The sequence below is a fragment of the Somniosus microcephalus genome, chromosome 1, assembly GCF_052327205.1.
Source record: "Somniosus microcephalus isolate GS21.2 chromosome 1, FLI_Smic_1.0, whole genome shotgun sequence".
NCBI lineage: Eukaryota > Metazoa > Chordata > Chondrichthyes > Squaliformes > Somniosidae > Somniosus > Somniosus microcephalus.
The window spans coordinates 188,336,269-188,360,477 of NC_140987.1; the positions used below are offsets into that span (position 1 = coordinate 188,336,269).

The window sequence follows — 24,209 nt, forward strand, 5'->3', positions numbered from 1 at the left end:
GTAGCATATTTAGCCTTGAGGAACAAGAGATGAAAGTTTAGAGGAACACTGATCATAGTAATTTGGCTAACACAGAAAAAAAATTGTAATAGAGCAGGATCTTCTGATGAAAGGTCAGCGACCTGTACTGTTTCTCTCTCCACAGATGCTGTCTGACCTGCTGAGTATTTCCAGCATTTTCTGTTTTTATTTCAGATTTCCAGCATCCGCAGTATTTTGCTTTTGCAATAGAGCAAGGTTGGGAATTTAGGATAAAATTGGTCTGTGGTGGTAGCACAAAACAGGCTGTAACGATTCGGCAGCCCGTTCTTACACCCCGCCTTACTTCCTTTTCCATTGAAATACTGCTATCACTGCAAAATTTCACCATTTTTTAATATAAGGAATGTTGATTGTTTTTCTTGTAGAAGACTGTCGTACAATGTAAACAGGTTGAGAAAACAAATAAAGGAAGCAACCAACTTTTAATTAAGACAAATCTTCCCCTGCCGGATGATTTCAGTAAACGCGGTTCACTTAAAACTCCTCCCAGTTATAAGGAGACGAGGAGAGACGCTTGTGTTGTCATTGAAGTACGGAGAGACCGAGAATGGCTCAGCAGTATGTAGACAGCAAAGTCCAAGCAAATAAAGTGGTTCTTTTCACGAAAGCGGCATGTCCTTACTGTGTATTAGCACAGAATGTTCTGCAAAAATACAAGTACAAACAAGACAGCCTACAGATCTACGACATTGCCGGCCATTCCGAAATGAAAGATATCCAAGATTACTTACAAAAAAGAACCGGGGCCAGGACGGTGAGTTTATTTATCTTAGGAACCGATCTAAGGGACATTTTCTCTCTGGTGGTGTGAATCTTAGAAGTTGCGTTTCTAATTGTTTTTTTATAAATGTAAACGGAACTGTAAAATGCTGTATAGGCCTTCAGTATATTTTGAATGCAATATAATCACTCAAAACTGTAAGTCGTGAATTTCCATTTGAAGGGAGTGGGGAAAGCCGGTGGGGACCTGTAGGTTGTCACCCCCGGGCAGTGAAATCTCACCCCCACCCCGGGCCGGCGCTACAACGACTCTCTGTAGGTTTATTAGCGGGTGGGTTTATATCTTCAGAACATTATGCAACATTTTTAAAAATACCATTTACATTTAAAAAGCGCATTTAACGTAGTATAACGTTCCACTGGAAAAATGGGGAAAATCTAGTTTAAGTTGAGCTATGCAGACCTCAATGGGCCGAAAGGCCTTGCTGGCGCTCCGAGTTCCTGCTGCTTATTGGTGCAGTGGGGGAGGGCAGAGTGCTTCACAAGGGAAACCATGAAGATGCTGAGGAGCTGGTGGCCGGGTTGGGCTCTACCCCCTTTTAAAGACGTTGCCGAGATTCTGCGGGGTTTCAGTGCTCCCCTTCACCCCCGGGTTAAACGGTGGGGGCCCTGCAGGAGGAATGGGAGCGGCGCCTCCCCCTCTCCCTGGCCGCAGCGCTTCGATCGCGTCAGTGTCACATTGTAGCCATTAACACGGCACTGGTTACCCTCCCTCTTAGTGTCTGTTTCAGGCTCTTTCGGCAGCGTGTCAACAAAGCGGAACCCCAAGCGTTCACAGACCAATACGAAGATTTTTTTTTGGGGGGTGGGTTCCCGGAACCGCCCCACCCCACAGTCTATATTAACCATTTTATTAATCAGTTTAAAGCGGTCTCTTCATTTGCTGCACGTGACCCAGTGACGGCACTGGGTATGCGGCCAGTTTGAGGCTCGGCTAATTCCCCAAAAATAGGAAGCCATGTCGCCCTGGTGAACATAGGAGCCGCCCTAAAAACCAGTGCAACACCTTTTATTTAACTGTTAGACGAGCTGCATACTGTGCTTTAAACAAGTCATGCATGTTTTATGGCTCTGGCTATTTTTTTTTATTTGTTTGAGATGTGGGCATTGCTGGCAAGGCCAGCATTTATTGACCAACCCTAATTACCCTTGAGAAGGTGGTGGTGATCCGCCTTCTTGAACTGCTGCAGTCCGTGTGGTGAAGGTACCCCCACAGCGCTGTTAGGGAGGGAGTTCCAGGATTTTGACACAGCGACAATGAAGGATCAGCGATATACTAAGTCAGGATCGTGTGTGACTTGGAGGTGGTGGTGTTCCCATGCGCCTGCTGTCCTTGTCCTTCTAGGTGGAATAGCTTCTGGGTTTGGGAGGTGCTGCCGAAGAAGCCTTGGTGAGTTGCTGCAGTGCATCTTGTAGATGGTATACACTGTAGCCACGGTATGCCGGTGGTGGAGGGAGTGAATGTTTAAGGTGGTGGATGGGGTGCCAATCAAGCCGGCTGCTTTGTCTTGGATACTGTCGAGCTTCTTGAGTGTTGTTGGGGCTGCCCTCATCCAGGCAAGTGGAGAGTATTCCATCACACTCCTTACTTGTGCCTTGTAGATGGTGGAAAGGCTTTGGGGAGTCAGGAGGTGAGACACTCGCTGCAGAATACCTGCTCTTGTTGCCACAGTATTTGTGTGGCTGGTCCAGTTAAGTTTCTGATCAATGGTGACCCCCCAGGATGTTGATGGTGGGGGATTTGGCGATGGTAATGCTGTTGAATTTCAAGGGGAGGTGGTTAGGCTCTCGCTTGTTGCCTATCACTTCTGTGGCGTGAATATTACCTGCCATTTATCAGCCCAAGCCTGAACATCGTCCAGGTCTTGTTGCATGCGGGCACGGACTGCTTCATTATCTGAGGAGTTGTGAATGGCACTGAACACTGTGCAGTCATCAGCGAACATCTCCATTTCTGACCTTACTAGGGCTCCTTGATGCCATACTTGGTCAAATGTTGCCTTGATATCAAGGGCAGTCACTCTCACCTCACCTCTGGCATTCAGCTCCTTTGTCCATGTTTGGACCAAGTCTGTAATGAGGTCGGGAGCCGAGTGGTCTTGGCGGAACCCAAACTGGGCATCAGTGAGCAGGTTATTGGTAAGTGCCGCTTGATAGCACTGTCGATGACACATTCCATCACTTTGCTGATGATTGAGAGTAGACTAATGGAGCGGTAATTGGCCGGGTTGGATTTGTTCTGCTTTTTGTGGACAGGACATACCTGGGCAGTTTTCCACATTGTCAGATAGATGCCAGTGTTGTAGCTGTACTGGAACAGCTTGGCTACAGACGTGGCTAGTACAAGTCTTCAGCACGATAGCCGGGATGTTGTCTGGGCCTATAGCCTTTGCTGTATCTAGTGCACTTAGCCGTTTCTTGATATCATGTGGAGTGAATCGAATTGGCTGATGACTGCCTTCTGTGTTGGTGGGGACCTCCAGGAGTAGGGCGATATGGATCATCCACTTGGCACTTCTGGCTGAAGTTGGTTGCAAACGCTTCAGCCTTGTCTTTTGCACTCAAGTGCTGGGCTCCACCATCATTGAGGATGGGAATATTCATGGAGCCTCCTCCTCCTCCCATTAGTTGTTTAATGGTCCACCACCATTCATGACTGGGTGTGGCAGGACTGCAGAGCTTTGATCTGATCCATTGATTGTGGGATTGCTTAGCCCTGTCTATAGCATGCGGCTTCTGCTTTTTGGCCTGCATGTAGTCCTGTGTTCCAGCTTCCTCCGCTTGGCACCTCATTTTTAGATATGCCTGGTGCTGCTCCTGGCATATTCTTCTACACTCCTCATTGAACCATGGTTGGTCCCCTGGCTTGATGGTAATGGTAGAGTGAGGGATATGTCAGGCCATGAGGTTACAGATTGTGGTGGAATACAATTCTGCTGCTGCTGATGACAACCAGCACCTCCATGAATGCCCAGTTTTGAGCTGCTCTAGATCTGTTGTGAATCTATCCCATTTAGCACGGTGGTAGTGCCACACAACACAATGGAGGGTGTCTTCGGTGTGAAGACGGGCCTTCATCTCCGCAATGACTGTGCGGTGGTTACTGCTACCAATACTGTCATGGACAGATGCATCTGCGACAGGTAGGTTTTTCCCTCGTGTTGTTTCTCTCACCACCTGTCGCAGCCCCAGACTGGCAGTGTTGTCCTTCAGGACTTGGCCAGCTTGGCCAGTAGAGGTGCTACTGAGGCACTCTTGGTGATGAAGTCCCCCACCCAGAGTACATTCTGTGCCCTTACTACTCTCAGTGCTTCTTCCAAGTGGTGTTCAACACGGAGGAGTACTGATTCATCAGCTGAGGGAGGGCGGTAGGTGGTTTCCTTGCCCATGCTTGACCTGGAGCCATGAGATTTCATGGGGTCTGGAGTCAATGTTGAGGACTCCCAGGGCCACTCCTTCCCGACTGTATACCACTGTGCCGTCACCCCTGGTGGGTCTGTCCTGCCGGTGGGACAGGACATACCCAGGGATGGTGATGGAGGAGTTTGGGACATTGGCTGAAAGATATGATTCTGTGAGTATGACTGTCAGGCTGTTGCTTGACTAGTCTGTGGGACAGCTCTCCCAATTTTGGCACAAGTCCCCAGATGTTGGTGAGGAAGAATTTGCAGGGTCGACTGGGCTGGGTGTGCCATTGCTATGTCTGTAGCCGGTGCCGAAGTTGAAGCCAGGTTGTATTCTTATTATGTTTCGTAGCATATAAGATTGTGAAGGGGTTGGATCGGGTGGCTGCGGGGAGGATGTTCCCAATGATGGGTGAAACTAGAACTAGGGGGCATAGTCTTAGAATAAGGGGCTGCTCTTTCAAAACTGAGATGAGGAGGAACTACTTCACTCAGAGGGTGGTAGGTCCATGGAATATGCTGCCCCCAAAAGCTGTAGAAGCTACATCATTACATAAATTTAAAACAGAAATAGACAGTTTCCTAGAAGTAAAGGGAATTAAGGGTTACGGGGAGCGGGCAGGAATTTGGACATGAGTCTAGGTTCGGATCGGTCATGGCCCTGTGGGTAGCGGAGCGGGCCCAGGGGCCGTGTAGCCTGATCCTGCTCCTATTTTGTGTGTCTAATTCTGTTAGATTCAGGAGATGGTTCTGTGATAGTGGATTGGCGGTTAGGATCAGATCAGCCATGATCTTATTGAATGGCGGAGCAGGCTCGAGGGGCCGATTGGCCTACTCCTGCTCCTATTTCTTATGTTCTTATGTAGCGGTTTGTTACAACTGAGTGACTTGCTAGGCCATTTCAGAGGGCAGTTAAGAGTCAACCACATTGCTATGGGTTTGGAGTCACATATAGGCCAGACCAGTTAAGGACGGCAGATTTCCTTCCCTAAAGGACTTTAGTGAACCAGATCGGCTTTTACGACAATCCGATAGTTTCATGGTTACCTTTACTGATGCTAGTAATTATTCCAGATTTTGAAAAAAATTGAATTAACTGACTTTAAATTCCCCAGCTGTCATGGTGGGATTTGAACTTGTATCTCTGGATTACTAGCCCAGTGACATTACCACTATGCTACCGTTCCCTGTCTCCATTTTTCTGATGACAGTCCATGGCTGCTGGCAGATGACACACTGGTAAACTTGCAGAATGGGCACATCATTGGCAAATGAATTTTAGCACAGATAGGTGTGAGGTATTACATTTTAGTAAGAAAAATGAGGTTGTCATATTATTTGGAAAATAAGACTCTAAATGGAGTGGAAGAGCAAAGGGATCTCTGAGTACAAATACACAAAGCACTAAAAGTAGTGACATTAATAAGGACATTTAAAAAAAAGCTAACCAAGCACTAGGGGTTATTTCTAGAGGGATAGAATTGAGAAGTTATGCTAAACTAGTATCAAACCTTGGTTAGATCACACTTGAAGTACTGTGTACAGTTCTGGTCACCATATTATAAAAAGGATAACGAGGCACTGGAGAGGGTGCAAAAAATATTTACAAGTATGATGCCAGTAGAAATGCAAGGTTATGCCCATCAGGAGAGGATGAACAGACTGGGTCTCTTTTCTCTTGAAAAGAGAAGGCTGAGGGGTGACCTAATAGAGGTCTTTAAACTTATGAAAGGGTTTGATAGAGTAGATACAGAGAGAGTGTTTCCACTTGTGGGGAAGAACAAAACTAGAGGCCATGAATATAAGATAGTCACCAAGAAATCAAATAGGGAATTCAGAAGAAACTTCTTTACCCAGAGTGGTGAGAATGGAACTCGCTACCACGGAATAGTTCAGGTGCATAGTATAGATGCATTTAATGGGAGGCTAGATAAGCATATGAGGGAGAAGGGAATAGAGGGTTATGCTGATAGTTAGATGAGGGAAGACTGGAGGAGGCTCGTGTGGAGCATAAATGCCTGCATGGACTGGTTGGGCCGAATGGCCTGTTTCTGTGCTGTATATCTTATGTGATGGCTCCAAAATTGGCACAAACTGGTCTAAAAGTTAAAGCAAACGTGGGTACCGTGAATCAACTTAAATGAAACTAACTGGACAGGAAACTGCTTCATATTTTTTTTTAAAACTTGTTCTTCCTGGCCATTAGCCTTGGTAAATCTGGCAAGGTTACTTTATTGCTGGCTAAGTGCCTAAAGTCACTTAAGCTCCAGTTTCTGTGCCACAGAATCTGTATATAGTAATTCTGGATCTTTCCATCCTCAAACTATTGCTCCATCTCCAACTTGCTTGAAAGTCAATGAGCCAGATTTTGCTGTTGGTTAGACGTGTTTGTGCACATTTAGGTTTAGCCTAAAATTTGTTGGAAGTGCGAGGGCAATAGGGCATTTGGTGAACAACAGGACAAACAGAGTATCTCCTTAACCAATGAGATTTAAGGATTAAGAAATAAACAGGAAGGACTAAGGAGGGTAAATTTGAGTGATGTCAAATCAGGTACAGAATTAGAGTGGGAAAGAAAGATTGGATTAAGAGAGAGGGGAAAAAAGACACAGAAAAAGTTTTTTTTAATTAAAATTTGACAAACCCGAAGGAGTGAGATTCTACACTTATTCGCTTTCTGGGCAAGAGAGGTTGATTGGCAGTCAGTTACAATTATCAAGTTGTTCTAAGAGTACTTGTGCCGTTAATCACTAGACTTAAGTTTTTGTGGCGCGTTTAATGGTCAATTAATGTGCAAACGCAGCAGCTTCATGAAAATCACGGAGGGTAAGCGTGCAATGCCATTTTCGCAAAGCTAACCAGCCAGCAACTTGTGGCGATTTGCATTTCATGGGGGGTCTCTTCCTTGCTATGAGTTGCTGGCCAATTTCGCGCATTAATAACAGCGTGCATCGTTCAGATGCCATTAATTATTTTCAGCAAAATCTAGCCTATTTCATCCACAGGACAGCACCTTCAACAATGTAGCACTTGCTCAGTAAGAAAGACTTGCATTTATATAGTACCTTTCAGGATGTTCCAAAGCACTTCATAGCCAATTAAGTACTTTTGAAGTGCAGTCCCTGTTAATGTAGAATAATACTGGCATGTCAGCCTAGATTATGCATTCAAGATTTTGGAGGTGGGGTGGTGGCATGAACTGTGGTACCAGATGAACCAAATTCACTGAAGCTGAGTAGATCCCCAGTTTAATCCCCCAATATGTACTGAGTTAGCTAATGTCCGATGGATGGCAGTAGAACTGACCTCTGCACCTGGGAAGGGAAAATCGGCCAGGGTTGCCAAACTGATTGCTGTCCAGTGACCCTGCTAGAAGTGCATGTGATGATAGATTTGGCATAGCTGTGGTCCAGTAGGAAGCTAACATTTTGTCAATTGTGAATAATGTGGGTAAAGTACCAAAGGATCGGCAGCGGGTGGAGGCGGAGCTGAGCGGCAGAGCGACTACAAGAGGCTCAGGTAGGCCCCAGTGCGGCATCGGCAGCGGGTGGAGGCGGAGCTGAGCGGCAGAGCGACTACAAGAGGCCCCAGAGGCTCAGGTAGGCCCCAGTGCGGCATCGGCAGCGGGTGGAGGCGGAGCTGAGCGGCAGAGCGACTACAAGAGGCCCCAGAGGCTCAGGTAGGCCCCAGTGCGGCATCGGCAGCGGGTGGAGGCGGAGCTGAGCGGCAGAGCGACTACAAGAGGCCCCAGAGGCTCAGGTAGGCCCCAGTGCGGCATCGGCAGCGGGTGGAGGCGGAGCTGAGCGGCAGAGCGACTACAAGAGGCCCCAGAGGCTCAGGTAGGCCCCAGTGCGGCATCGGCAGCGGGTGGAGGCGGAGCTGAGCGGCAGAGCGACTACAAGAGGCCCCAGAGGCTCAGGTAGGCCCCAGTGCGGTATCGGCAGCGGGTGGAGGCGGAGCTGAGCGGCAGAGCGACTACAAGAGGCCCCAGAGGCTCAGGTAGGCCCCAGTGCGGCATCGGCAGCGGGTGGAGGCGGAGTCGGGAGCAGCGAGGAGGAGCTCGGGAGAAAACCCGGCGACCAGCGAGGCCCGAGACCAGTCGGGAGCAGTGAGTCGGAGCCCGGTATAAAAACCGGAGAGAGGCGAGGCCCGAGACCACAGCTGGGGCAGTCGGGAGAGCAGGAGGCCAGTAACTGCTGGGGCAGTCGGGAGAGCAGGAGGCCAGTAACTGGTGAGTTTAAAAGCTCACCTTTCGCGGGCTTTTTCTTTCACAGCTGGTGCAGTCGGGAGAGCAGGAGGCCAGTAACTCTTATATAGGTGGAGCTGTTGCTAAACCCGAAACACTACAGTGTAGTGTCTCCCACCCTTCCACCTCCTCTAACCTTTTAGGGGTTAGGGGAAGTTGAAAAGGTAGGTTCAATTAATTTTATTTCAGGAGCCTAACCTAGGTGGAAAAGGTTCCAGGACAGGAGGCGGCAGTGAAAATACAACACCAGAAAACAGGTAGGTGACTGGTTGGTGAGTACTTTCACAAACTTATTCTAAGTAGAATTCAATAATTAAGCTAAATCGTAGTAAATAAAAGGGTATTGTAAGGGTTAAGTCATGGAAGGGCAGCTCGGACCCGTGTCATGCTTCTCCTGTGCCATGTGGGAAATCAGGGACACTGTCCCTGACAACTATGTGTGCAGGAAGTGTGTCCAGCTGCAGCTCCTAGCAGACCGCATGGCGGCGCTGGAGCTGCGAATGGACTCACTCTGGAGCATACGCGATGCTGAGGATGTTGTGGATAGCACATTCAGTGAGTTGGTCACACCGCAGGTAAAGGCTAGCTCAGACAGTAAATGGGTGACCAAAAGGCAGGGTAAAGGCAGGAAGGTAGTGCAGGAGTCACCTGCGGTCATCTCCCTCCAAAACAGGTTTACCGTTTTGGGTACTGTTGGGGGAGATGACTTATCAGGGGAAGGCACCAGCAGCCAGGTTCAGGGCACCATGACTGGCTCTGCTGCACAGAAGGGCGGGAAAAAGAGGGATAGGGCTATAGTGATAGGGGATTCAATTGTAAGGGGGATAGATAGGAGTTTCTGTGGCCGAGACCGAGACTCCAAGATGGTATGTTGCCTCCCTGGTGCAAGGGTCAAGGATGTCTCGGAGCGGGTGCAGAGCATTCTGAAGGGGGAGGGGGATCAGCCAGTTGTCGTGGTACATGTAGGTACCAACGATGTAGGTAAAAAGAGGGAGGAGGTCCTACAAGCTGAATTTAGGGAGTTAGGAGCTAAATTGAAAAGTAGGACCTCAAAGGTAGTAATCTCTGGATTGCTACCAGTGCCACGAGCTAATAAGTTTAGAGAGAGTAAGATAGATAAGCTAAATACGTGGCTTGAGCAGTGGTGCAAGGGAGAGGGATTTAAATTCTTGAGGCATTGGAACCAGTTCTTGGGGAGGAGTGACCTGTACCAAGGGGACGGTCTACACCTGAACTGTGAGGGAGCCGATGTCCTCGGGGTAATATTTTCTAGGGCGGTTCGGGAGGATTTAAACTAATTTGGCAGGGGGATGGGAACCTAGGTAGTGGAAAAGAGGGAAGTCATATGAAGTTAGAAATAGATGGTAGAAAGGTGAGAAGCAATAAGCAAAGGAGAGAAACACAAAGGGCCAAACTAATTCATAATGAGAGTGTGAAAAAAGCAAGCCTGAAGGCTTTGTATCTTAATGCTAGAAGCATTAGGAACAAGGTGGATGAATTAGTTGTGGAAATAGAGGTAAACAAGTATGATTTGATTGGGATTACAGAAACGTGGCTGCAGGGTGGGCAAGGCTGGGAACTTAACATCCAGGGATATACAATATTTAGGAAGGATCGGCAAAAAGGTAGGGGAGGTGGGGTAGCATTGCTGGTAAAGGAGGGGATTAATGCAATGGAAAGGAAGGATATTAACTCGGATGAAACGGAATCTGTATGGGTAGAAATGAGAAATAGCAAGGGGAGGAAAACGTTAGTGGGTGTGATATATAGGCCTCCAAATAGTAATATGGAGGTGAGGGAAGGCATAAAAAGGGAAATTAGAGAAGCGTGCGATAAGAGCACAGCTGTCATCATGGGTGACTTTAATTTACATATTGATTGGACTACCCAAATTAGTAAAAATTCTGAGGAGGAGGAATTCCTGGAATGTTTTCGGGACGGTTATCTGGACCAATATGTCGAGGAGCCGACTCGAGATCAGGCCATTTTAGACTGGGTATTGTGCAATGAGAAGGGACTTATCAGCAATCTTCTTGTACGAGGCCCCTTGGGTCAGAGCGATCATAATATGATCGAGCTCTCAGTCGAGATGGAGAGTGAGGAAATTGAATCAGAGACTAAGGTCCAGAACTTAAATAAAGGGAATTACGAGGGTATGAGACGGGAATTGGGTAAGATTGATTGGGTGGTGTTTCTGGGGGGATTGACAGTGGATAGACAATGGCAAGCATTCAAAGATAGAATGGAAGAATTCCAGAACATGTTTATACCGGTTTGGCATAAAAATAAACCTAAAAAGGTGACTCAACCGTGGATAACGAGGGAAATTAGGGACAGCATAAAATCAAAAAAAAGGGCATATCAACTGGCAAAAAAAAGCACCAGACCGGAAGATTGGGGGCAGTACAGGATACAGCAAAAGAGGACAAAGGGATTAATCAGGAAGGGGAAAATAGAATACGAAAGTAAACTTGCAGCAAACATAAAGACAGACTGCAAAAGCTTTTATCGGTATATCAGGAGGAAAAGACTGGTAAAATCCCAAGTCGGTCCCTTGCAGTCCGATTCGGGAGAATATATAATGGAGAATAAGGAAATGGCAGACCAATTAAACTCATACTTTGGTTCTGTATTCACAAAGGAGGACACAAATAACCTCCCAGGAATATCGACAAACATAGGGACTAATGAGAGGGAGGAGCTGACAGAAATTAGTATCTCTAGGGATATGGTGTTGGGTAAGTTGAGGGGACTGAAGGCCGACAAATCCCCGGGGCCTGATAAACTACATCCTAGGGTACTTAAGGAGGTGGCCCTGGAGATAGCAGATGCTCTAAGGATCATCTTCCGGAACTCCATTGACTCGGGAACAGTACCCGTGGATTGGAGGGTAGCTAATGTTACCCCAATATTTAAAAAGGGGGGTAGAGAGAAAGCAGGGAATTATAGACCAGTAAGCCTTACATCGGTTGTGGGCAAAATGCTAGAGTCCATTATTAAGGATAAAATAGCGGAGCACTTGACAAATGGGGAAAGGATCGGACAGAGTCAACATGGATTTACAAAGGGTAAATCGTGTTTGACTAATCTGCTGGAATTTTTTGAGGAAGTAACTGGTAAAATAGATGGGGGAGAGCCAGTGGATGTGGTGTACCTTGACTTCCAGAAAGCCTTCGATAAGGTTCCACACAAAAGATTATCATGCAAAATTAAGGCTCATGGGATTGGGGGCAAAGTATTAACGTGGATAGAGAACTGGCTGGCGGATAGAAAACAGAGAGTTGGAATAAACGGCTCGTTTTCGGAGTGGCAGGCAGTGACCAGCGGGGTGCCGCAAGGATCTGTCCTGGGACCCCAGCTGTTCACAATATATATAAATGATCTGGATCAGGGAATTGGATGCAATATTTCCAAATTCGCTGACGACACTAAACTAGGAGGAGGGGTGGGCTCTGATGAGGATGTCAGGAGGCTACAGTGCGATTTGGACAGGTTGGGGGAATGGGCGGATACGTGGCAGATGCACTATAATGTGGATAAATGCGAGGTTATCCACTTTGGGGGTAAAAACAGGAGGGTGGATTATTATCTAAATGGCAATAGATTGGGAGATGGGGAAGTGCAGAGGGACCTGGGTGTTCTTGTGCACCAGTCACTGAAGGAGAGCATGCAGGTGCAACAGGCGATTAAGAAGGCAAATGGTATGTTGGCCTTCATATCAAGGGGGTTCGAGTATAGGAATAGGGATACCTTACTACAGCTGTACAAGGTGCTGGTGAGACCGCATCTGGAGTATTGTGTACAGTTTTGGTCGCCCCATCTGCGGAAGGATGTTCTTGCCATGGAAAGAGTGCAGCGGCGATTCACCAGGCTGATACCTGGAATGGCGGGAATGACCTACGAGGAGAGATTGAATAGTTTGGGCTTGTACTCACTGGAGTTTAGAAGATTGAGAGGGGATCTCATCGAAACATATAAAATTATGGCAGGCCTGGACAGGCTGAATTCAGAGAGAATGTTTCCAATGGCAGGGGAGCACAGAACCAGGGGCCACAGTCTAAAAATAGCAGGCAAATCATTTAAAACAGAGATGAGGAAGAATTTCTTCACTCAAAGAGTGGTGAGCCTGTGGAATTCCCTGCCACAGAGGGCTGTGAAGGCTAATTCAATAAATATTTTCAAGAGAGAATTGGATATATTTCTGAAGGCTAAGGGGATTAAGGGTTACGGAGAAAAGGCGGGGACGGGGTACTGAACTGGTAAGATCAGCTATGATCTCAGACGAAGATCAGCCATGATCTCATTGAATGGCGGAGCAGGCTCGAAGGGCCGAATGGCCTACTCCTGTTCCTATCTCTATGTACCTCAGGAGGGAGAATATCAGTAAGAAGCATAGAGTGTTGCATTCAAGTGCTTATCTATCTTCCCTCCCCTAACCCCCTAAAAAAACTGAGGATAGTAAGACTGATATAAAATTAAAATTCTGCTTTGAATTGGGGCTTTGAATTGGGTGAAGTGGCATTCACCTGCATTTTGAGCAGCAGAAAGTGGTGTAACTTACATGGACAATGAGTTCATTTCATACCAAAACCTAATATCTTTCCAACTATTTGGCTTCCACTTTTTACTGTTATCCTCTGGAGGTGCTCATCACAACATGAAGGAGCTGAATGCACTGAAGAACTGGGATCATACCGATCACAGATCACTCTTACCTGTATACTTAATATTTCATGTATGCATGTTAATGCATTTGGTTTCATCTTGCTGCAGATCAGTTGGACTGACATTCACATTAGGACCAATTTTATGAAATTGCCCTTCCATCACAAAGCCTTTCCTTCCGGGAGTATGCATCAGGAAATTGTACACAAGCTACCCAAAGCACATTTGCTATTTTCCCAGTATGTACTCCTGACTGGCGAGGCTCTGAGCCAGATGTGTGCATTCATAAAACTGGCCCTATTGTGTCTGTTACACTCAATTGGCAGCCTATAAATTAGGTAAGCAGTGGCCAACCTTTCAAATCTGAAAAGGCAGATAATGAAATTGCATGTGACAGCCACTTCCATTGTTCATTTATGTTCAGGAGTGCCATTGTTGAAGGTGGCAAGAAGGACTGGATCTGTAATTGATAGAATTGACCTTTAGAAATCGAAGAGCTACAGATAGCTCATGAGCCATGGGATAGCCTCTCCTGAAATGGGCCCTGGCTACAGTTTGCTTGGAATATAAAGCTGCAGTCTACTCATTCTGACTGTTGTAATAGTGGTGGGCCTAACAAGGTAGTGGAAGTGATATTCTAATTCAAAACACAATGTTTGAAAATTCTGTTAGTTGGAAGATTGCAGAATTGCATTATGATTCTAATCACTAATGTCAATTAGAACATCAGAAAAGACCATTTTGCCCATCAATACTCATCCCCAAGTACATTAAAGCTGCTTTTAATTTGGCCCAGATTTTCCTTGGAGACTTGTGCCATCTATGGCATAGGGACTCTTGAACAGCACAAAAGAAAGAGGAAATTATAGAGTAAGTGATTTGCACCATTAATTATGCCGCTCCATATTTTCCTGGAACTTTTGTGGTCCACTGTTACCTCGTCGAAAACTGTTTAATGGAGGCTCCACCTTCCATTAAAATTAATGGTGATCACAATTTCCCTGCACTTGAGTCCGTTTTCATGCTGCTGCCACTTAGACTTAAAAATAATGACACTGGAGACCTGGCAGTGGTGTAAATAATTGACTTTAGATGCATTCTCTAAATTATTCACATTGCTGTGGTTGCTGATTGGAATATGACATGCTATTGTTTGCTGATTGGGACTTTTTGAAAGATTCTTAAACATTGCATTGTCATGTCAAAACAATTTTTTTAACAACATTTTCTTTAGCATTTGTTGCTAATTTTCTACTTCATATTTGTTTAACTAAAAGGTGTCTCAAGAATGAATAAATAAATGCCTAAAGAGACAATTCAACAATTGCATATCGATATGTATACAAATGTTTACTCCATGGCAGACAAAACCAAGCATCGGCAGGATAGTTTTAAATTAAGGTATCAGGAATTATCTATAGAGTGACGGTAAGTACAATGGCCAGTTGTTTCTGATTTGCTGCTATGCTTGCTGTGGCAAATTCTAATTAGAAATGCAGGAAACTTATCAACGGTGAGATTGGTGCACTAGACTCCAAATTTTACAGGATGTATTGCCAATCTCACTGTTAGAGGTAAATCTGGCCATTGTTTTTACTGGGTCTTTCAGGTAGCTGCCTTAGCAAATCCAGACAGTTTGCATTGGGGTTCCCACTGAGGAGACTAATTTTCCCGCAGCCATTGGGCCTTTTAAAACTCCATTCAATGCAATATAAAGCAGCTTGAGTCTCCCATTATGACTTCGAATTGTACGAACCCACCCCCCGCCCCATGTCTGCACTCTGCTTCTCTCACTGAGCTGCTGAATCTCTTAAATTTTGATTTCTGAATTCCTGGACTTCTCTGGACATCAAGACTATGCAAAAGCAAAATACTGCAGATGCTGGAAATCTGAAATAAAAACAGAAAATGTTGGAAATACTCAGCAGGTCAGGCAGCATCTGTGGAGAGAGAAACAGTTAATGTTTCAGGTCGATGACCTTTCATCAGAACTATGCTCCTACACTGGATTATACCGCAAGTCTCATCTGCTATGTCTCTGATCCTGCTGCTAAAAAATGTTAGTAACTTTGGCGATCTATGATCCTTTCTCTTTCCTCCCCCCTGCCCCATTGCTGATGTTTCTCTGCTGAGCTGGGCGGCTCGTTCTACTGTTTCTTCAGCTTTGTTGTTGGCTGGCTAGTGGGTTACATTTCTTCGACGCTCCTGATCTACGGTGACTTCCAACTTTGCGTCAACTTTGCCATCATCTTTCTGCACTGCAATCAATTCTACAAATCTCCTGGATTCTCATTCCCAATGAATAACCTCCATCCTCCAATTATCTACCCTTCAAATAGCTTCTGGATTTCAGTCGTCCACTACACCTGTCCCCAAACTTGGACAACAGTTCGTCAACGCTCCATGCCGACTCCACCCTACCTACGTCAACTGTATCACTCCACGGGACCTCTGACTTTGACTTTAACTCTGGACTCCCTACTGTTGTCTCCTACCTATTCCCTGTTGCTACCAGGAAATATGTATCCCAATAATTGGTACATAACTAGGCCTATATAACTTGAGTTTTTCCCCATGTCCATTAGCGTGCATATTTTGGCTGCCGCTCCGAACCTGAGCTGTAATTTCTATTTCTCCATTTTTCTTCCCCCTTTCCTTTTCTCTCTCCCTCCTTGACCGCTCTCCTGTCGTCATGCCTCCTTTCATCCCTACTCTCTCAGAAAGTCTGCCCTCCCAAAACCCCACCCCAACCCTTCATTAGCCTTAGACCTTCCTACTCCTGCCGTCATTCCAGGCTTGACTCCCTCTTGGATAAGCCTACAGCTTCCAGTGCCTCTCTTGGCATCCTCCAAAAGGCCCACCATGGTACTCATCGCTGCCTTCTCGCAAGCAGCAACCCCCAACTGTCCCATCTTACTCTCTCGCCGACTTTCCCATCCCGCGCGCCCACTGGGGGAAAATTTTGCCAATTTCCTTGCCGTCCAACTCATCCCTCCCCCAGCGCTGACCCTGTGGACTCTTGCAGTGGATCAGCCATCACCAACCCTCTCCGCATCTCCCTCCAGAATGTCCGTTCACTTGTGAACAAGGCCCTTGCTATCCCTGAGCTTATCGTGGATGACTGCATCGACATCATGGCCCTGATGAAAACCTGGCTGAGGGGTGATGACACCTTACAGTTAAATGAAGCCTCCCCACCTGCCTGTACCTTCCACCACAGACCGCCGTGGTGGCGGTGTGGCTCTCATCACCAAATCATACCTTGGTCTGTCCCCCTACTCCTCTGGCACTTTCTCCTCCTTTGAGCATCTCGCCTTGTTCCCCCCCTCAACTCATTTAAAAATTCTCGTTCTCTACCGCCCACCCAAGTACCATAAAAATGTTATCACCGAGATATCCTCACTGCTCTCCTCTCTCACCCTCTGCACTGAATGACTTCTCATCCTTGGTGATTTCAACCTCCATCTCAATTCATCATGCTCTCTCCTGAGTTCACTACTCTCCTATCCTCCCTTAATCTCTCCCTCCATGTAAACTCCCCAACCCATATTCATGGCCACCCCCTGGACTTTGCCATCTCTCGTGGCCTCGCTACTCCCATCATGTCAATCGCAGATAAAGCCGTCTCTGACCACTTCCTTGTATCGCTCTCAACCTACATCCCCCCCCCCCCCCCAACCAACCAACCAAACCATCTTCTTAAACCCCTCTCCCCTCCAACAACAAATGCGAGGAGCTCATGGACTTCTTTTCATGGTCTCGGCTGCCTCTGCCACTTCCCTTCCTTCCCCTAGTCCACCAGGCCAAGCTTGCTCTAAGGTTCCCCCCTGCCCTGTCCCTGAACTCACATCTTTCTCCAGTCTCTCTCTAATCTCCCCTCATGACCTCTCCGAGCTCATCTTGTCCGTGAGACCCACTTCCTGCTCCCTTGACCCTATCCCACTACACTGCTGACCACCCCACTTCCTTTTCTGGCTCGCATGTTAGCTGATACTGTTAATGGTGCTCTCTCCTCAGGTACTGTCCCCCTCCGCTTCAGATCTGTTGTCATCACCCCTGCCTCAAAAAAATCAACCCTTGACCCCTCCGTCCTTGCAAACTACCACCCCATCTCCAACCTCCCTTTCCTCGCCAAAGGCCTTGAATGTGCTGTCGCCTCCCAAAGCCATGTCCATCTTTCCCGGAACTCCATGTTTGAATCCCTCGAATCAGGTGTCCGCCCTTGCCACAGTACCGAAACGGCTCTCATCAAAGTCTCAAATGACATCCTTTGTGACTGTGACAACGGTAAACTATCCCTCCTCATCCTTCTCGACCTGTCTGCAGCCTTTGACACGGTTGACCACTCCATCCTCCTCCAGCACCTCTCCACCGTCATCCAGCTGGGTGGGACTGCACTCGCCTGGTTCCATTCTTATCTATCTAATCATAGTCAGAGAATCACCTGCAATGGCTTCTCTTCTTGCTCCTGTATCATTACCTTGGTGTCCCCCAATGATCTATCCTTGGCCCCCTCCTATTTCTCATCTACATGTTGTCCCTCTGCGACATCATCCAAAAATGCACTGTCAGTTTCCACATGTATGCTGACGACACCCAGCTGTACCTCACCACCACTTCTCTCGGCCACTCCATGGTCTCTAAATTGTCAGACTGCTTGTCCAACATCCAGTACTGGGTGAGCAGAAATTTCCTCCAATTAAATGTTGGAAAGACCGAAGCCATTGTCTTCGGTCCCTGCCACAAACTCCGTTCCCTAGCCATCAACTCCATCTCTCCCCCTGGTATCTGTCTGTGGCTGAACCAAACTGTTCACAACATGTCCTAACTCGCACCAAGTCCTGTTCGCCCATCACTCCTGTGCTCGCTGACTTACATTCGCTCCCGGTTAAGCAACGCCTCGATTTTTAAGATTCTCATTCTTGTTTTCAAATCCCTCCATGGCCTCGCCCTTCCCTATCTCTGTAATCTCCTCCAGCCCCACAACAACCCCCCCCCTCCAGCCCCAGAGATATCTGCGCTCCTCTAATTCTGGCCTCTTCAGTATCCCTGATTTTAATCACTCAACCATTGGTGGCCGTTCCTTCAGCTGCCGAGGCCCTAAGCTCTGGAATTCTCTCCCTAAACCTCGCCACCTCTCTTTTTCCTCCTTTTAAGACGCTCCTTAAAACCTACCTCTTTGACCAAGCTTTTGATAATCTGCCCTAATTTCTCTGTGGCTCGGTGTCAAAAGGCGCTATATAAATACAAGTTGTTGAATGTACGAAAATACCAGCTGGTCCAACACGCATGACAGCTGCAGCATCATGACTAGACACTTGCAACTCCTCCCTGACCCTTCCCCCACAGACATGCAATCTTCTGGGAGAGTAAAAAAACTCGGCCAATGAGGGCAAAATTACTTTGTAAATTCCTCTCTGACTCCCTCAGGTGATCAAAATCAGTAATCCACTTACCTTCTATATGATGCGATCTCTTCCCCAGTCAAGAACTGGTCCAGCTCCCTCTTGAAGGTATACACACTGCATCAGCTGGCAACATGTTCCAGGCTGGTGCACACCTGTTAACCACAACTTCTTTGGCTGTGGGATTGGAGTCAATTCCATATCCAGCATATCAAATTCCCACTGATGCCATGAGATGCTATGTTACTTAACACGATTCTATCTTGTGATCTAGCGTGAGGTACCTTATTTCATTGCCCTCATCCACTAACCTAGTGACTTTAAAAAAAAAAAAAAAAAAATTCAAATCCACTTTCTAAGACACAAGCTTCTTTTCTGGAAGCCATGTTGAGTATTTCTAATGGCCCCTTCTCTATGAAGGACATCCCTTGGGATCCCTTCAAACATCTTCCTAATGATGGCTGTCCAGATGATGGGCCTGTAGTTTCCTGGCTCTGATTTGTTCCCTTCTTTGAAAATAGGAACTACATGAGCTACCTTCCAATCTAAGGGAAATATCCATTAATCAATTAATATCTCTTTAATCACCCTTAGGTGGATATTATCTGGACCTAGGTCACTCATTCCAATCTCTACTTCTTTGGTAATAATGGAAACTGTACCAATCTAAAAAAGATGGCTTATTGATGGAGCTAAAGAGAGTTGAGGGACAGTATTAATGTAAGTTATGAGTTGTCCCTTCTGATTAAAAGTAATAGTTCTGATTCTATTGTAGATGCCTCGTGTGTTCATTGGGACTGAATGCATTGGAGGTGGTTCAGATGTTGAGCAGCTGGAAAAGAACGGAGTGTTGAAAGACAAGCTGAGTGCCATTGGTGCCATATAATCCCAGGTAAAATGAACTGACGGGAATTGTGTTGAGTATGCAGTGTAGCAGCAGTTTCCAACCTCCAGGTGGCCTCTGTTGCATGTTATTCAGGGCTCCAGTGCCAGAAAACTATGAAAGCTATTAATGAAGAGAAGACGCTCAAAATGATTTTACTAGAAAATATATAGCCGCCTTTTCAAAACAAAAAAAAACCCACCAAGACAAACTAACCTACAGTACGAACCAGAATAATGTCACGGCATGGTGTTGTTGATCATTCACTACAAGTTGTAATGTGGTGAATGTAAATTGTGATTAGCTTTTACAATATGTGTGAATCTAAAATGAACAGAATGTGTGTGTTGGGGGGGGGGGGGGCGGCGGGGGGGGGGGGAAGCAAGTACAGATTAATATGTTAAATTGCCCTTCACCATTGCCAAATTGAAAAGATAAGTAGCTTTAAAACTTTTATGTGGGAAGCCAGGTGTTGCTGTGCACAGATGTATGAGTGAGCAGCACCATGGAGTGATAGGAGGTTGGTGCTTGCAATGGCACTCAAAGGAGCTCTTAATCTCATTGTTGTGCAAGCTCATAGCTGAACATCAATACTTGCGTTTCAATACTCTTCTGTACAACAAAAATATTCACAGCTTACTTTGGCTAATTGAAATGAATATATGGATAAAAATTTAAATGTTTTAATTGTATTCAGATTTTAAAAGTAGGGGTTTTGAACATATTGTCTGTTCTTTGCTAGAGTAATCCTAAACAAATCTCATTTCTCTGCTCCCTTTGCATCGCCCTGTATCATCATCTAATATTTTGTTCAATTTTTCTTTAAAAGAGTCATTCTGTTCTGCCTCAAGCATTCCCTATAGCCAAGCATCCCGTGCTCCAATAACCATTGCATGCTTTAAATAAATTTCTCCTAAACACTCCCCTCGCTCTGACTTTAAAGTTGATGTCTCCTCATCGTAGACCCCCCTAAATATAGAAAATAGTGACTTATTCAGTCGGTTACATAGGAACAGGAGTAGGCCATTCAGCCCCTCGAGCCTGCTCTGCCATTCAATGAGATCATGGCTGAACTGTGATCTAACTCCATATTAGCCGCCTTTGGCCCATATCTCTTAATACCTTTGGTTAACAGAAAGCTATCAATCTCTGATTTAAAATTAACAATTGATCTCTCATCAGTTGCCATTTGCGGAAGAGAGTTCCAAACTTCTACCACCCTATATTATTAGCTAACTGCAGAGATAAAAAGACTGCAAATTCCCGAAATTTTAATTGACAGCTGAAAATGCTAGAAATACACATCAGGTCTGTCATAATTTCAATGAAAGAAGATAGGTTAATGTTTTGTGTGTAGTCCCTGTGAGGTCTGACAAAGGGTCCATCTTTTTACAAATGCTGACTAATCTGTGTATTTCCAATATTCTATTTTTATTGCCTGATGTTAATTATTCATATAATAAACAGCAGAATTGGGTTTGCATTATTGCGACAATGGTTTCACACTCCCATAGAAAGGATGCAATAATCTTAAGTGTAAACACTACAGTACCATTGTAATACTAGCTGACTTAATACCACATGGAGTACATTTGAGGGTATTCTGTAGTTATTAATTAGTTTATACAAGATGAACTAAAGAGGAAGTCTCTCAGCCCAGGTAGAGTTCTGTAAAACATTGCAGATAATCATTATTGCAGATCTCAGGAGTGTTACGCCTTAATACAATATTGTCTGTACTGTGATTCTAACCATGTCAAAAAAACAACCCCACCAGCAGTGACATTTTCAATATGGGGGAACTGGAGCTGAGTGTTCCTGTTGTCTGGCCCAGTTCTTAGGCAACATATGTGGATGGATTATCACATTGATCACAGTTTCTGACTTGGAGATAGTGGCGGGGGGGAATTTTAACCCCAAAAAAAGGGTGGGAAGTTTAAAAAAAAAAAAAAAATACTGAATCCCGACCCGAACCTGCCTCCAACCCGCCCATTTCCGGTTTTAACAGGGGCGGGCAGCTAATTTGCTCCCAGGAGGCGGGTCGCCCATTTAAATTTTATGATGAGGCTAGCGTGCCTCAGATTTAACCTGCATTTCAAATTTAACTGTGGCTGGTCATGTTTCGCAAGCCCCCAATCTTGTCTCCCTTCCTCCCTCCCTCCTCTAGCCGCAAGCCTACCTGCCTGCAGCCAGCCATCCTCTCTGGCTGGCTGCGGGCGGGAAACAGGTTTGAAACGCAAATCAGGCCCTGCCGTTCTCCCGGGTTTCCTGACCGCTTCCTAGTCTCCCCCCTCCCAGCGCGCCTCCTGATTTTAAATTTCAGGCCAATGTGTAAGTAGTCAAAATCAACTATGCTTATTTTTGCGTTACTATTTATTTCTAAGATCTGTTTGACAGAAACTAAACCCCATTAGCAAAATGGATAAGAAGGTATATATTCATACCATTCTTAACATTTTATGGGCACGACCCATAAATTCACCACTGAAATAAGACTTTAGAGCTGTCTGTCTTAATGTTAGAAGGTATTCCAGAACTTAATCCAAGATGTGGTTAGGCTTGTCATGAGAACTGCATGCCAACAGAATATTGTAGTGAATATGAATTCAGGATGTTCACAGTCTAGTTTCTTCAAGCTTACTTGCATCTTGAGCTTGTGAGATGCAGCTTGCTTCTGTCCCTATTTTTCTAACATGGTTTTCTAAATGTCCAATCTTTCAATCTCAATAGGTATCCAAGGGCTGGTTGACAGACTATTACATGATAGTACAACGAGATCTCCCGGAGTGAATGTGATGCCTGTATTCAGTCAGCTCCTGCAAGTAGGAACTTGAGGGCCATCTGTGATTTTCCACGAATGCTTGCTCTTCCTCTGTGCATATAAATGTAATAAAAAGATTGAAATTAATAATGCTGTTGTCACTGTGGACTTACTTTAACGAGCTGTTTGGCTTTTTTCTGTTTTGCTACACCATCTGAGGTCCTGTCTGGTGGTACCTCCATTTGAAAGTTTAAAAGTCTGTGCAGCCTAATTCTCCAACAAGAATGGTCTAATTAAGTAAATGAAAGATTTGCAGTTCCCTGTAATAAGATGTTACATTAACAGAGGAACTTCCAGGAAACAAACCATTTCAAATAATTACTAGAGCTTATCTTCAGTCTTTGCCATTGAGTTTTACAAATTCCTGTTTTTAAAAAAAAAAAATCTTCCTATGGTGGAAGCAATAATTATGCAAGGAATTGTGATTTTTAAAAAAAAAATGTTTGCAGTGACATCACTTTGCTTAGTCAAACAGGAGCCTCCTTTTTCCACTTCAGTACAACTATAAAAGCAATGTACCAGCTCCGCTGACCGATCTCCCCACTGTCATTTTGTTTGAGGTCTTCATAAGGGCGGCTCACACTCATTTTGAGCTAGAGCCTCATTATGCATGAAAATTGAGGCTAATTCATACAAGAGACCCCCAACGCAACCTCGAGGTAGCAATGAGCTGCTGCACCCATTGGTACCAGGCACAGAGAGACCTAACCCAGAGAAATGGGGTAAAAGGCCTCTAGCTGCACCTTCTATTTGTACTAGGCCCTGGGGTGTCCTTGGACTGTGACATCCTGCTGAACATGGAGCTGGTCTAACACTGGGGCAGTGTGTGCAGGAAAATCTGTGCTTCTTTATGTCTTGTGTTATCCACACCATATCCTGCTCCTATCGTTCTGCAGATAATGGAAAATGGCCAATGAAATGTTATCTTTAAAACACCTCTCCCACTGTTCCAGACTTTCACCCCACTCGCTAACCATCCATCCTGATCTGGGCCCATTTCTTACTCCTACTGGCTTAAGTCTACTGTTGCTAATAGAGGTATTTACACATAGTGAGGTTCTCGTGTCTCTTGCCAGCAGTAAGCTCCCATGGTCTGACTCCACAACTGAAAACTAGCTTTTAAAAAATAAAATATTAACAGTAAAACAGCACTTTGTGAACATAGTAAAGAAATTTGATATGCAACAGTGTATCAATATTGGGCCTTACTTTCCTCGTTCTGTCTTCCTTTACACCACTGCTCACTTATTATGCATGTCTCACTTAGTTATTGAAACACTACCCCTTACTAACATCAAGTTGCAGCAGCTGTGAAAGATATGGCTTATGCATTTAAAAACTGACTTTGGTCAGGAATGACCTCCTTTATTCATAATCCCATAGATTAAATAGTTTGACTAACCTGTGCAAGTGGCTACAGTAATTTGCTGCACTACAGAGTGGTAGGTTGCCAGTTCACACTTGGTTTCCCCATGCAGTGCTTTCCCATATGGGTAATAAAGGAAAATTCAGCTGAATCAAATGGGCTGATTTTCTTGGAGCCCGTGGATATCAGTGCATTGTGCGGCCAGTGCACAAAAATAACGCTGTGCCTGATATTCAGCGTGTGCTCCTGGATTTTGCCTTTGGCAAAAAAAATCAAAATCAAAATGAAGCTGCCAACTGCTAAGGTCAGTTTTGGGTCGATTACTCTTTGCAGTCTTTATAAGCGATCTAGACTCGGGTGTAGGGAGCAGCATTATAACGTTTGCAGATGATACAAAACTTGGCAAAGTAGTAGATCATGAAGGATCATTGTAGGTTAGAAGGCTGATATAGACAGGATGGTGAAATGGGTAGAAGCATAGCAAATGGAGTTCAATGTGGAGAATTGTGAAGTGATGCACTTTGGGAGGACTAATACGGAAATACAGTATACTATAAATGGCATGTTTTTAATACGGAAATACAGTATACTATAAAT

General features: G+C 45.4%; 2 protein-coding genes across 4 annotated transcripts in view; one reads left to right on the top strand and one right to left on the bottom strand.

The window, feature by feature from the left end:
- The first annotated feature begins 517 nt into the window (after window positions 1–517).
- On the top strand, window positions 518–22,336 carry glrx (glutaredoxin (thioltransferase)). Its single transcript, XM_085988545.1, has 3 exons — window positions 518–796; window positions 19,318–19,434; window positions 22,156–22,336. The coding sequence occupies exons 1-2, from the start codon at window positions 590–592 to the stop codon at window positions 19,426–19,428; spliced, it is 318 nt and encodes a 105-aa protein (XP_085844671.1). The 5' UTR covers window positions 518–589; the 3' UTR covers window positions 19,429–19,434; window positions 22,156–22,336.
- rhobtb3 (Rho related BTB domain containing 3) overlaps window positions 20,836–24,209 on the bottom strand; it is a 171,465-nt gene continuing 168,091 nt past the window's right edge. Inside the window, exon 12 of one of the 3 annotated variants that reach the window (XM_085988523.1) lies at window positions 20,836–22,297. In XM_085988523.1, coding sequence (XP_085844649.1) covers window positions 22,182–22,297 — 116 coding nt within the window. In that variant the 3' untranslated portion in view covers window positions 20,836–22,181. Of the gene's footprint in view, window positions 22,298–23,661; window positions 23,870–24,209 lie in introns of those variants that run through there. The other 2 variants (XM_085988531.1, XM_085988515.1) reach the window with 2 other exon arrangements.